The 13974-nt window shown below is 40.4% G+C and overlaps 1 protein-coding gene across 2 annotated transcripts in view; it reads left to right on the forward strand.

Annotated features, from left to right (window-relative positions):
• Positions 1-12971, forward strand: part of UPP2 (uridine phosphorylase 2) — a 31471-nt gene extending 18500 nt beyond the window's left edge. For both annotated transcript variants that reach the window (XM_032857858.1, XM_032857857.1), the window contains 2 exons: positions 496-642; positions 12658-12971. In XM_032857858.1, the coding sequence (XP_032713749.1) occupies positions 496-642; positions 12658-12728 (218 nt within the window). In that variant the 3' untranslated portion in view covers positions 12729-12971. The remainder of the gene's footprint in view (positions 1-495; positions 643-12657) is intronic.
• Positions 12972-13974: the final 1003 nt, after the last annotated feature.

Here is a 13974-nt window from a genome sequence, read left to right on the forward strand (position 1 = left end):
TACAGTGCTAGCTGCTGTGGCCTCTCAAGGATTATTTTTCCCAGAGCTGGAGTGTTCAACACTACGGAGACTCCTCTCTACGAGGGACTCTTTTTTTTCTTTTTAAAGATTCTATGTATTTATTTGATAGACAGAGATCACAAGTAGGCAGAGAGGCAGGCAGAGAGAGAGGAGGAAGCAGGCTCCCCACTGAGCAGAGAGCCCAATTTGGGGCTCGATCCCAGGACCCTGAGACCATGACCCGAGCCGAAGGCAGAGGCTTTAACCCACTGAGCCACCCAGGCGCCCCACTACAAGGGACTCTTAAGCCAGGCATGGCCGTGCTTCAGGTGCCTTGTGGGGGAAATTCAGATGGCTGGATGTGTCCTATCAGGAGTGCAGACCCAAGCATTAGAGTTAGCCATTGAGCACTTGGGTCCCCAGCAAGCCGCTTAGTGATGCTGCTGCCATGTTGGTAAGACATCAGGTTGCTAAGAGTTCTCTACTCTCTTTCAGTCTGGGGTCAACCAGGCGGAGCACTGGGGTCCTTTTCCAGAGAAGAAAAGTTACATTGCTTGAAGGCCGCATATAAAGCCAGAGTCAGAAATACTGAAATGGAATCAGCAATGTTTGTTGCTCTGTGTAGATTTTGTGGTCTAAAAGGTAAGCTATTCATGAAAGCTTCTGGTCCAGTTCTCCTTTTTCATGAAGTTATTTTCACTTCACAGGAGAAGAAAAAGGGATCCAACTATATATTACTTGGGGTTGAACCATGCCTTGTAATTGTTTATAATATCATCGTAATATCTTATGGGAGGCAGGACATTATTCTCATTATGCAGATGAGGAAACCAAGTCTCAAGGATCAAAAGTGAATTGCCCAAAGTCATGAAGGTTATATAGCCAGGACCTGACAGCAAGTTCCACTTTCTTGATCCTGGTAGTGGCTGCTATTTTCTGTTGCAATTAAATGTATCAAGACATGATACAATTGAGATATTTGTAAAATAGTTCATCAAAGGACAAAACATCAGTGGAGTAGTATGTTTTCAAAATTAATTTACATTCAGTTTTGTTTTTTCCAACTTTTTATTTTGAAAACTTTTCATAATTCAGAAAAAATTTTAAAAACAATAAATATCTATGTACACTTCACCAAGATTAAATATTTTTTTTAATATTTTGCCATATTTATGAATGTTCTCTAAATATTTATAGATGTATATGTATGTAAATAGGTGTGTGTAAATATAAGTACACATACACCTGTTTGCTTTTCTCCTGATTCATTTGTAAATGAATTGCAAACATCATTCCACTTAGCTCTTGTGCCTCAGCATCATTTCCTGAGAATAAAGATATTCTCCTAATTATCAAAATCCCATTATCAAACAAACAACAACAACAACAACAACAACAAAAACAAAACTAAGGGAAGTAAAAAGAGCTTCATAACATCACTTACTATCCACCCATATTTAAATTTCCCTAGTTTTCCTAAAACATCTTTCATAGATTATTTTTCTTCCTCAACATCAAGATAATTTCATGTATTACTTGGTTATTATATCTCTGTATTTTTTATGTCTAGAATAGTCCCCCACTCTTCCTTTTCTTCCTATGGCAATGGATTTTTTTAAAGAGTCAAGGCTATTAACTTGTTGAATAGACCATGTTCTAGATTGGTCTATGGGTTTCATCAGAGTTTCACTTGTTCATCTTACTGTGCATTCCTTGTAAGTGGAAGTGAAGTCTCTTGGCCTCACTAGATTCAGCTTTATGGCAAGAACACTTTACGGCAATGTAAACTTCCAGTTGCACCACCTCAGGGAGATGTAATGTGAAGATGTCCCACTATTAGTAATTTCAAATTGGATCACTTGGTTCAAGGGGTTAACTGCTCTTGCTTTCCACTGAAAAGTTAAACCTTTCTCTTTGTTTGGAAGAAGTAATCTCTGCAGTGACAATTTAGCAACTGCATGAACACCTTATAACCCAACCATCTTTTACCAATGATTTTAGCATGGCCTGCAAAATGACGATCTTTAATGCAATCATTCCCCCTACATTTAATAGCTCTCTCACACTCCTTTATCTCTTTCTGTCTGGTGGGGGGGAGTAGTTATTACTGCTTTGTGGATCTAGTTTGAATCAATATGTTGTAAATGGTTTCTGTCATTGTTTTTGATACTTAAACTCTCCCAAATTTGGCCAGGAAGAACCCCTTCTAGCACACTCTTTTGTCCTTTTGACATAATCCTCTTAGCTCTTGAGAATTTTCTTGCTTTCGAACACAACAGGATTCTCAGCACAACTTGCACTTTCCTTGCCTCAGGTCTGGAATGAGCCATTTCTCCAGGAAGCTCTGGTGTCTCTTGGTGGAGAATGGTAATAAGAAACCAAACATGAGCGTGTCATGCATTTTAATTTTTGGTGAAATTATTCCAATAGAAGCACCAACCTTTGGCTACCACCAAAAAGAATCTGATGAAGTAAAATACAATTTTCATGAGCACTCATCAGAATAACTATTCTTTTTGATTTTCAATTATTTTCATAGTTATCCTCTAGGTTTTAAAAATTGTAAATTTTATTGATGGCAGAGAATAAAGCTATAAAGAAGCTATAAAGTGAATAAAATATTATTCTTTGAATAAAATATTCTTCATTAAATTGATTAAGAAAGCCTCAGACCTAAAGCAGAATAACACCATCTAAAATACTGTTTTTAGTGGAAAGCAGTCTCCAAATATTGACAGTGATATCCAAGAAAACATTGGAGCAATTTTTTTCAGAGAGATGGTTTTGCATTTCACACAGCAATTGTCTTTTTTTTTCCAAATAAAAAAAAATAGGACATAAAATATCTCATCATCTCAAATGTGTTCTATGGTGTGCTTACTGAGTACATGATACAATACTAAGAAACCTAGTTTTCAAGTCAAATCTTTGGTTGGTAAGATTTATCTCAATTATTACCTTCTTAAAGAAAGGACTTTTTTAAATTATTTATTTATTTTAGAGAGAGAGAGAGAAAGCACACCCATGAGAGGGTGGAGGGGCAGGGGGAGAGAGAGAGAATCCCTAAGCAGACTCCTAACTGAGCGTGGAGCCCACTCTGGGCTGGATCCCTGGATCCTGAGATCATGACCTGAGCCAATGCCAAGAGTCAGACACTCAACCAACTGAGTTACCCAGGAACCCTAAGAGAGACTTTCTTCTGTCCATCAGCCTAGTGGTCTGAGTGCCCAGGCACTGGGGATTTAGCAGAGAACAACACAGACAGCCTCTGCCCCGTGGTGTCTAGTGAGGGAGACAAACAACAGCAAAGAGTGATGTATAATAACAGTAATATGTTAGATGCTGAAGAGTGCTATGGCAAAAATTTGGATAGGGGAAGGGAACAGAGACAAAACAGAGTAGGATGGGAAACCACAATTTTAAATCACATGGTCAGGGAAGAGTGCATGGAGAAGGTACTATTCAGGAAAATGGCACATGGATATCTAGGGAAGAGCCTGGGACATGCAAATCAAAGGCTCCCAGGCAGGAGCATGCAAAGTGTGTTGTAGGAACAAGGGGACCAGTGTGACTGGAGGAGGGAGAGCAGTGCAGAGTGGGAGGAGGTGGGGGTGCAGACTGTGTGGTCACAGTGAGAACTGTGAATTTCACTCTGAGGGAAATGGGAAGCCACTATAAGGCTCTGAATAAAGAAGTGACCACATCTGACTTGCATTTTAACAGGTGCCCACTGGCTGCTGAGTTGGGGAGAGCCTACTGGGGCGGGGGGCCACAGTCAGAGGCAGGGAGGGAAGTAAGAGGGTAGTATGGTGGTCCAAGGGGAGATGATGGACCAGGGTGATAGTAGTGGAGGTAGTGAGAAGTAGTCAGATTCAAGGTACATTTTGAAGACAGATGCAACAAGATTTGCTGGCAATTTGATATGGATTTTGAGAGAAAGACAGAAGTTGAGAACAACTTTTTAAGTTTCGGTCCTGAACAACTGGAAGGATGAAGTTAACATGACTGGACTGGAAAAAATTAGAAGTAATAGACATCAAACAGAGGCTAAGGAAGCAGGTGGATTTGTGAATCTGGAGTTTAGATGAGAAGTTCGGGCTGGAGAAGTAAAATGTAAGTTGACAGCATAAATTTGGCATTTAAAGCCACAGAGCAGATGAGATAACAAAGCAAATGAGTCTAGAAACAGAGGAGAAAAGGTCTTCGGTTAGATGTGAAAAGTTAGGGGAGGTAAGGGAGATCCAGCAAAGACCAAGGAGGAGCGGCCAGTGGAATTGGCAGTACACCTGGAGAGTCTAGTGTCCCATCTCCCAGAGAAGAAACCTCCAAAGAAGACGTCAAGAATTATAACATGTTAATGTGTCTTTTAATCACAGGTAGAATTTTAATTCCAATATTTTTCCTTATAGCTGATCAATTACAATATATAAAACTACAAACAAATATATGCAGTAACATTTCTAAAAATACATTTTAAGAAAGAAGTTACAGTTCATACAAAGAGATTACTCGTAGAACTACAATGTCTCTCAGAATACACATACATGCAGATCCTTGTAATATATGGGTGAAGAATTCAAATTCATCCTTATCCTCTTTAAAAGGTCATCATTAACACCCTACCCCACCCCAGGTTAGTGAGAGTGAGAGCTGCAGGTGGTGGCGGCTTGACTTTGCCCTGAGCAGAGGTCCAATCAGCACACCATCTGTAGGAACACCTGGATTTAGACATGTCTGCCCTAGGAAACGGCTCCTCGCATTTCTTTATTATAGAAATAACAAATGGTCACTTGAACCACGGTTCCACATAATATACAAGTGGAGAATTGATAACCAGTTTAGTTAGACAAAAACTGCCTCCTTCCGAACAGTGCTGCCCTGGTTGTTAAGTTTGGTGATGACCATTAGTTCTTTCCTAAGAGGCACTGATTGGCAACCAGGAAGAATCTAGGCTTGTGAATGCTGGACCCTGATCCATCTCTCTTTAAGGGTGTTGCCAAAACCCCAGAGAGGGGTTATGAGGGAACTTTCTAGACTCTTAGACTCTTTTCTCTCCTGCTTCCTGTAGCTCTGGGAGCCCTGCCCTCCTTTCCTTTCCCTGCGGCTCTGGACCCATAGGTAGCTGATCCCAGCCTTCCAGCACCTAGCTTCTGAGCCTCTGTTGCAGCTCTCGCCCTGAGCCAACCTCTTCTGGACTACCAACATTCACACTACAGGTTGCATCTGTAGCTCTCATCCTGTAGTTCTCCGGAGTATTTCTGTCTGAATTTCTCTGTGGTGATGGTAACTCTTATCTCCCTCAGATGCCACTATTTTCAAGGTGAATTCCTGTTACAGTGCCCCCAGCAGATTGACCAGCAGGTCAAATCTCCATGCATACAATGCCACCATGTCCCCATCTTTAATCACCACTTCATAACATTCTTCCCCCACAGCAGTGAAGCTCGGAAAAGCTCTGTGTGAGCTCAAAAAGCTTGCTGTGCAGAACTGAGAGAGCCTTCACAAGAGGCTGCTTTAACATGGAGGAACTTAGGGAGAAGACACTAGTGGTTAAGTACCACTGGACAACGTATTTCACTTGGTAGCAATGGCTCAGAGCCCACAGGCTGTGGTTGGCCTCCCAGGCCTATTCTTCTGCTCCCCCAGACTCCACCATTCTGTTCCTACTGTTAGTAATGACCACCCCCACCCTGCCTGTCCAGACCACCTTCTCTAGTGGCCTTTTCTGTCCTTTGAATATCACCAGATGCCTATATAACCACTCTGACTTCATACAAAGTTGGTGATAGCTAATGGTTTCAACTCATAAATAGCTTGTTATTTAAACAAGGGTCTTCTAGAAGCCATTGTTCTAACTCAGAGGAGTCTCTTGCTGAATTTGGATTGATGCAAAATTGGATCTTTCTTCATCCCCCGGGGAGAAGAAGGTCTTGTGTCCAAGTGGATTATCACTTCTTACCTTATGATTCATATCCGCTCTCACCACAAATTTCACTTCATCAGCAAGCCTTCCTTGTATGATGACCTCAACTCAACTCACTCACCCATTGTACTCCATTTCTCTGCATCACATTCACCACTATAAATTATATTCTGGTTTCTCTATATGTTAACTTTTATACTATTTTACATATATTAATGAGTTAGAGGTGTGTATTTAACATCTCTCTCCATTAGAAATATAAGTACCATGAGAACACGGGACCTTGTTTGTAGTTTTCTTGCTATACCCCCAGTCCTTAGGATAATATCTGCCATCTGGTCATTCAATAAGTATTTGCTACATGAATGAACAAATGAATGGAAGGAATGGTCATTAATTCTCATTTACCATGAAAAATGACTATGGCAAATTCATCTGGTTCCTTCATTCCCTGACCACACTGATGGCTTGGAATTGCTAACGGGCCCCAGAGGATCTCTGAACTGTCCCAATAGGAAGAGGCAAAGCCTTAGAGTTAAGCCTTCCTTTGCTGTAAGATTCATTCCCTCCTGCTGCTGGAGCTCTAGCCCTTGGATCCTTTGATGTCTGATAGGTGTACAAACTGCTTGAAAGGTAGCCACAGACACCTATAAGTCACTGCTGTTATCCTGATCTTGTTCTCCTGAAAAAGAACAGAGGAAATCCAGTGTTGCTTTAACAAAGATTAGGGTGAAGGGAAATGGTGGCATTCACAGAATTATTCCCCACTGAAAGGCTAAACCTTCAGAATAATGTAAACCCACTGTATAATGCTACATAAATGAATTCATCTATGATTCTATAATATGCATACATCTGTCTCTTCCTTCAAGCAAAATCCAATTAAAACCCTAACACTCTGATTAAAGATGATAATCCTTTTGAACTGTGAACTTGTGATAAGTATGTTCAATTTGTACCATTTTTAAAAGACAGTGCTACCTTTTGACATACGCTTGCTTGCATGGCAATAGGTGAAACCTAATATTTATCTAAGATTAAGTTCTGCTTAAATCCTCTTTTTTGTCTTTGTTTCTGTTATTTGCAGCACTCACTGTGGTTTTTTGTTTTGGTTTGGTTTGGTTTTGGTTTTAGTAAAAGAAGAATCCAGCGTTATTTCTTTTGAAATAAAAGTTACCAGATACTGGTAACTTTGGGGATGTAGTCGTCTTTATGATATTACTTCATTACAATTCAATGAAAGGGAGCAGAATCTTGATTTTAACTCAATTTTATATTCTTCTGCTGGTTCCAGCAATGAAGGATAGTGGGCTCTGGGAACTGCATGGCGATCACTGGTAAAGAAGATATTACCACAAGGATTAAAGATTACATTCGATCTGGAGTTAGAGCATTTCTTAACTGCAAAATAGAAAAAAATCAGGGTTTTTAAATATTATTACACAAGGGTAAGAAGCAACTAAATGCCACCCTCTTCACCCTCCCAAGAGACCAACTGTGGCTCGCAGAAGTTCAGTAACTAAACCTCAAGTCCCCCAGTTAACACACAGTTGAGCTGGGACTGGAGCCCAACTCTGATGTGGGGCCTCTTTGCACCATGCCCTGCTGTGTCATCCCAGCAGCTCCTCAACACACAAAGTTCACAGTCTGTTCAGAAAACCAACAGCAACAAAAGTGCAGATTTATTTTTTTTAAAGATTTTTTAATTTATTTGACAGAGAGAGAGATTACAAGTAGGCAGAGAGGCAGGAAGAGAGGGAGGGGGAAGCAGGCTCCCTGCTGAGCAGAGAGCATGATGTGGGACTCGATCCCCGGACCCTGAGATCATGACCTGAGCCGAAGGCAGAGGCTTAACCCACTGAGACACCCAGTTGCCCTCAGATTTCTTTATTTTAAAAGTTGTGAGCAGATAGTCATTCTACCTCAGCCAGCAAACCCTAAGGGCTCAGCATATACCAAGATGGTTTGAGTTGGAATCAAATAAAGCATTAATTTGACACTTATGCAGTAGGATGCTTCGCCATTATTTTGCCAAGAAAATTAGTGTATCTGGGAAATCAGGCATAAATGGTAGGTAATTCATTTATTACTTTTACAAAAGTAAGATTTTAAAAACTTCTTTCTTCTTTGTTATATTTTTAATCAAGGTAAGCCTCTATAGTTTTGTTTTATTTATTCTAGTTGTCCTCTCCTACCCTCTATCCAACTCCTCCCTTCCACCAATACACTCACATATTAGAGGATCATTTAGGGCCACTAACTCAACCCTTTGTCTGGTTGACATTGCTTGTGACCTTTTTGGCCCTCACTGTGACCCCAGTGAGGCTTCCTGGGTGACCCTCCTGGAGTCTCCCACCCCCAGCACGTCAGGTTCCATCCTCTGTCAATCCTGACACACCTCCAGTTGGGGGTCCAGCATCCAGCAGATGCTCAAGGACTAAAGGCTGCAGCTGGACTTCCTGGAGATGACAGCATGCTCCTCACACCAACAAGATAATGGGAAGCACATAAGCTGAGAGTATGGACCTGGGAGAGACCTCTGAGATCCAACTTGCCCCTCTCTCAAAGGGTGAAATGAGGCAACCTGCCAAGGAAACCCAGCTAGGTAGAGAAAGACAGATGGATGAGAACTGAGATTTCCTGTCTCCTGATCTCCACTCTCTCCAGTATTCCACAGGTGTAAAAGAGTAACACATTTATCTACTGACAGATTACTTGTGTTCTCTGTTTTTCTTTCTTTTTTTTTTTTTGAATGGACATTGGCAGCAGCTTTCAATAAAGGAAGAAAGTTTAATATAATTTAAGCAAAGGTAAAGAGAATATATATATAGATAGATATATATATATAGATATATAGATATATATATAGATATATCTATATATCTATATATATATTTAAGGGAGTGAGTGGGGAGTTTTCAGTATGAAAGAGGCCACCTGGGAGTATAGTACTAAAGCTAAATACTTAGATTAAGTTCTGAGTTTCCTGGAGGCCAAGTTGAAAATGGAAACACTTTGAGTTACATAACATCCATTATCTAATAAGAGAAAGCATTCTAGACTTCATCCAAATGTTCATCCGAATGTTAATCTTGAGTGGAATTGTCACCTATATTATAATAGATAATGTCTTCAATAATTCTTTTATAAAAGATTTGGGGCAATTTTTTTTTTAAGATTTTATTTATTTATTTGCCAGAGAGAGAGAGAGAGAGAGAGCACAGGCAGGCTGAGTGGCAGCAGAGGCAGAGGGAGAAGCAGGCTCCCCGCCGAGCAAGGAGCCCAATGTGGGACTCCATCCCAGGACACTGGGATCATGACCTGAGCCGAAGGCAGCTGCTCAACCAACTGAGCCACTCAGGTGTCCCTGGGGCAATTCTTGATAGAGTTCATGCTAAATCTTGGTTCTGTCTAAAATCAGCATTTCTTTGGGAACCTAAAGCACTGGGGTTCAGGTATGTAGTTGTATCTTGATTTGATTCAGGATGAAGTTTAAAGTTTTTAAAGCAATGGTTCTCAAATATTAATGTGAAAATAATTTATGGGTACGGTTTTCTTTTCTATGTAGATTTACTGCCCTCCCTCACCCTCATCCCTCATTCCGTATGTCCAGGATAGAGCCTAAGAATTGGCATTATTAACAAACCCTGGGTACGACTCAGTGGCTCAGTTGGTTAAGCCTCTGACTCTTGGTTTTGGCTCAGGTCATAATCTCAGGATCGTGAGACTGAGCCCTACATGGGGCTCTGCAATCAGCTTGAAGTCTACTTGAAATTCTCCGCCTCTCTCTCTCCCTCTGCCCCAACTCCTGCTCTCTCTCTCGCTCTCTCTCTCAAATAAATAAAATCTTAAACACACACAATACAAGCTGTGGTTCTGATCCAGGGGACCAGTGGGACACATTCAAAGAAATACCGGTCTAGAAGAACAAATTATTCCTATGCTCCTTAGCTTTGATCCACCCCTTTGAATATAAATTTTCTCCACTTGGTTTTGACTAGCAGCCAATAGCCTGAAATTGAAGATTCAGGGAAGATAGAGGATATGCATAGGCTCTGGGTTATTGAGATTTCTATGTTTTATATTCCACACATATACCCAGTAAAGATGGGGACTGTAGGGGGCCATGAAAAAGGCTGGGGATAAGTGGAAGAGGAGCAGTCATAAGGGCCAGCCTGGAAACGCCAAAGCTAACCTTTGTTGCTTTGCCATTTTCTTAGGCCCAGCCTTATTTGGGTTCTGCAGTGCACAGGGCAATTTGTGCCTTGCCTTTCTGTCTTCGCCTACAGTTTATGCAAATACCTTCCTGGAAGTCCATCTGAATCAGAGACGGAGGGCTGAAGTGGGGGGTCCATCGAGATCTGTGGATTCCTAAAGTTTTCGTGGTGGATTTCAGGGGCCCTGAATTCCCTGAAATGATACATGAATATTTTGTGTGTATGTGTATTTCTGTGAAACGAGGTTCCAGTGACAACTTTCATCAGATGCTCAAAGGGACAATAAATGATCCCAAAGAATGCAGAATCACAAGGAATTCCTGGTGGGGCTGAGGTACATCAAGCTCCCTGTTCATGTTGGTGTGTTCCATCCCATGGCAGCCTAAGGTCAGTTAGTTGACAACTTCCTTGGTGACAGTTAGGTCACTAAGTATCTCTCCATAGGAGCCACTGTCCCTGCCCAATCTGAGGATTACAGTAGCAAAGCTGTCAGGCTTAATTTTCACAAATTGTTTTGGGTAATTAGTCCCTTTTAATTGCTCATAGAAATAGTAATTTTAGGTGACAACATTATTATACGCTACTTGTTAATGCGTCCTCCAGGGTCGAGAAAACACCGATGGGGTTGCTATGACCTGTTCTTTTCCATCTTTGGCATTCCCTTTGAAATCACTAGAAAAGACATTTAGTAAAGCCAGCTTCCACTCTGTGAAAAGTACAGAGCACGAGTTTCCTTTTATCCTTTTGCCAAGTGAAGGATTAGAGAAAGACTTTCAGCTTTTCCCTACTACTGCCAACCCAAGTCAGGCTTCACAGACTTGCTGATCATTAACTCAAAGAGCTGAGGAAGTTTCTAGCCCTTCCCTTTGCTTATTTACCTGTTCAACCAAGTTGCTTTACAAGTGAGTGAGTTTTGAATACATAGGGTCCTAGGTGATAAAATATTTGACTCAGTTCAAGTTGAATATTTTCATTGCTTTTCACTTCACTGAACAGGAGAATCAGGTTGACCAGGAGTTCAGGGCAGGTCTGGGTAATGGTTCACCATGTGCCTGCTCGGAGGAGCAGTAGATGGAAGGCAGAGAACTCTTCTCAGCTCTTCAGGAGGCTGGGAATTGACTATTTACTGTGTCATTCTGGGCCATTTGTTTGACCTCCTTAAGCCCTCATTTCATCATCTCTCAAAGGGGATAAAAATAATAGCTAGCTCATAGTATGGCTGTAAGGACTCAATGATATTGTAAATAGTTGGCATATAACAAGAACTGAACCAAACGAAAAGGATAGCATCTCATATCATTACAGTCCATTTTTCCTTCCCAAATTGAGGTCTTATTAAGCAGTCTGAATTAGTGTGGAGGTCAAAAAAATAAATATTACATCCACACCCAACTTGATCTCCATGCCTTACAAGCTTGTTAATGTAAGCACATCTAATCCTATGTATACCAAAATGTATAACTATCTAAAATGTTTCAGATGAGGGGCACCTGACTGGCTTAGTCAGTGAGCATGTGACTTTTGATCTTGGGGTCGTGAGTTCAAGCCACACATTGGTTGTAGAGCTTACTTAAAATAAATTAATTAATTAAATAAAATGGTACAGCTGAAGATAGAAATTACTACATTGCTATCTATTTAAAGTAGTTAACATTGATTTCAGCTGTGTAACCATGTTCCTTGAAATCAAAGATTTCATGTGAAATTGACAATAAAGAATTTGTAAGGGACCCAGTTTTTCTCTCTGGTTCTTCTTGGTGGAAGAAACCAAAGATACTACCTCCATGTACCTTCATGGTGACTTTTCAAAACTGAGAGATTCTTTTGTTTTGTAATTTTTTTTTTTTTTAAGAAAAAGATGTTTGTACTTCTCCCCTGGTTTCATATCTATCTTAAAATTTTTATTCCTATTCTTTAGAAACTAAATTCTAAAAAATTTGCTCCCTCATGGTGCTGGCTCTTAGGTTTATGCATTTCATTTCATATTTTCCTTCTCAAATTTCACAAGGGTCAGGGATCACATTTATTGGTATTTCCTGAGGTTTGCTTTCATACCTCTTCTCTATTTACTTTACTCTTCAGCAGGGGCTGAAGCAGGCAAACTCAAACATCGCACCACAGAGTAAAATGTCATCTCAGGAGTAATAGCTCGTTCTCTGGTATACCCTCAAGCAAGAAGATCCTTCTTTAAGAATTGTCAATAGGATAGAAAGCTGGGAGCTTTGTGTGTCTAGGATGGCAAAGATCTCTCCGTATTCTTGTCCTGAACACAAAGCTTTCCTGAGCCTTAAAAAGGAGGAGAATGCTTAAGATTATCCCAGTTAACTTACTTAGATGCAGTGTTTGATGGAGTCCACAGAAATATGAATTATATGAAAAGCTACAGAGTTCAGGAAGTTGCATCTATGTAATGGGAGATAACACAAAGTACATATGCTAGGGAGACCGGGATATTTGTCTGGTTTCTGTACAAAGATAAACCCATTTGTTCAGTAATGATGTCACCTGCTCTTCTAGCTCCTGCTCTCCATGTGACGCATCTTGTTGGACTTAAATGTGACCAGATCAGCTTACCCCATGAGCAATAGCCTCAACCCCTAATCTTCAACTTCATCAAACAGCAGCTTGGATTTCATGACCAGATGTCATAACTGTGTAGCCCAATCCTTCCCTGCAAGTTTGTAGTTCGAGTTGTAGTGCTGAAGTCATGTATTATTTGTGACGTTTTTATGTAGTTCTTATCCATGTGCTATAATCATTACAGAGTGGTTTTATAAAACCCCTTTCTCTTGAAAGATGAATTTATTGTAAAGGAATTTAATGCTTAATATTAAATTAAATTAAAATTTCATCTTAGAATAACTAAGTTAGTCTAATAATTAAAAATTTAAAACTCCTGGATTGTAACATTTGGAGTTTCATATGTAGCATTAATTAAGCTCACATCAAAATTGATTAGCCACTTGTAGATACAGTTTCCAGACACTATGTTCCTGAAACCAGTCCAGAAATGTTGGAACATTGTCAGGCACTTACTAGGTGTTGGACAAGTGACAGAAATTGATGACGCACATTTAGAATAGCTACACAAAAAAAGCGTTTGTGTGATGTAGGTCTATATGAGAAAGTCACCCTTCAGGAAATTTGACCACTCTTCTTTTCTACCCCCTGTGTGATTTCAGTGCAACATGAACTAGGATTAGAGGCTTATGTTTGCCTAAATTTCTGATTTTATCATGGAGTATAACAATTCTAGGCCATACATTTATATTCAGATGAAAACCCTAGGTAAAGCAAAGAATAATCCTAATTTTTTTCAGAACTCATAAATGACTAAATTGCCTTCTAGCAGTTTTCTTGTCTTTTGAGGAAATGTTTCAAGGAAGCCATATTTTTAAATCTCATTTCAGTATTAACCAAATAGGGTGAGCAATTAATAACAACTGAGTTTAGACTTGAGTTCAGGATGAGAAGGTCGTGCTTTCGTGTGACTGTGCTTCATGGGAGCTGCTGCCCCCTGGAGGGGTTTCTGAAGCCTGAGCAGTTGGGAAGTGTGGATGGGGGATGGGTGGAGGATGGCTGACCCACTTGTATAGTGTGTAATGTTGTGGACAGATATTTATATGGTCATGACTCAAATAAAGCTTAACACCAACCATAATAAAAATTATCTGCCACGTGAGTGACAGAGTGGAGGCACAGGGCGGGGTTCCTGTTGGTGGTCAACATGGTCTGGGCTGCTGGAGTCTGCAGGAGCCTGCTCCTGCTCAGAAAAGGATTTTCTCTTTTAGTCGGTGACAATAACCTTCCTGAGAGGTGCATCAGTTTGAGGAC

The sequence above is a fragment of the Lontra canadensis genome, unplaced genomic scaffold (assembly GCF_010015895.1).
Source record: "Lontra canadensis isolate GAN:19392208 unplaced genomic scaffold, GSC_riverotter_1.0 scaffold13, whole genome shotgun sequence".
In the NCBI taxonomy this organism is placed as follows: Eukaryota; Metazoa; Chordata; class Mammalia; order Carnivora; family Mustelidae; genus Lontra; species Lontra canadensis.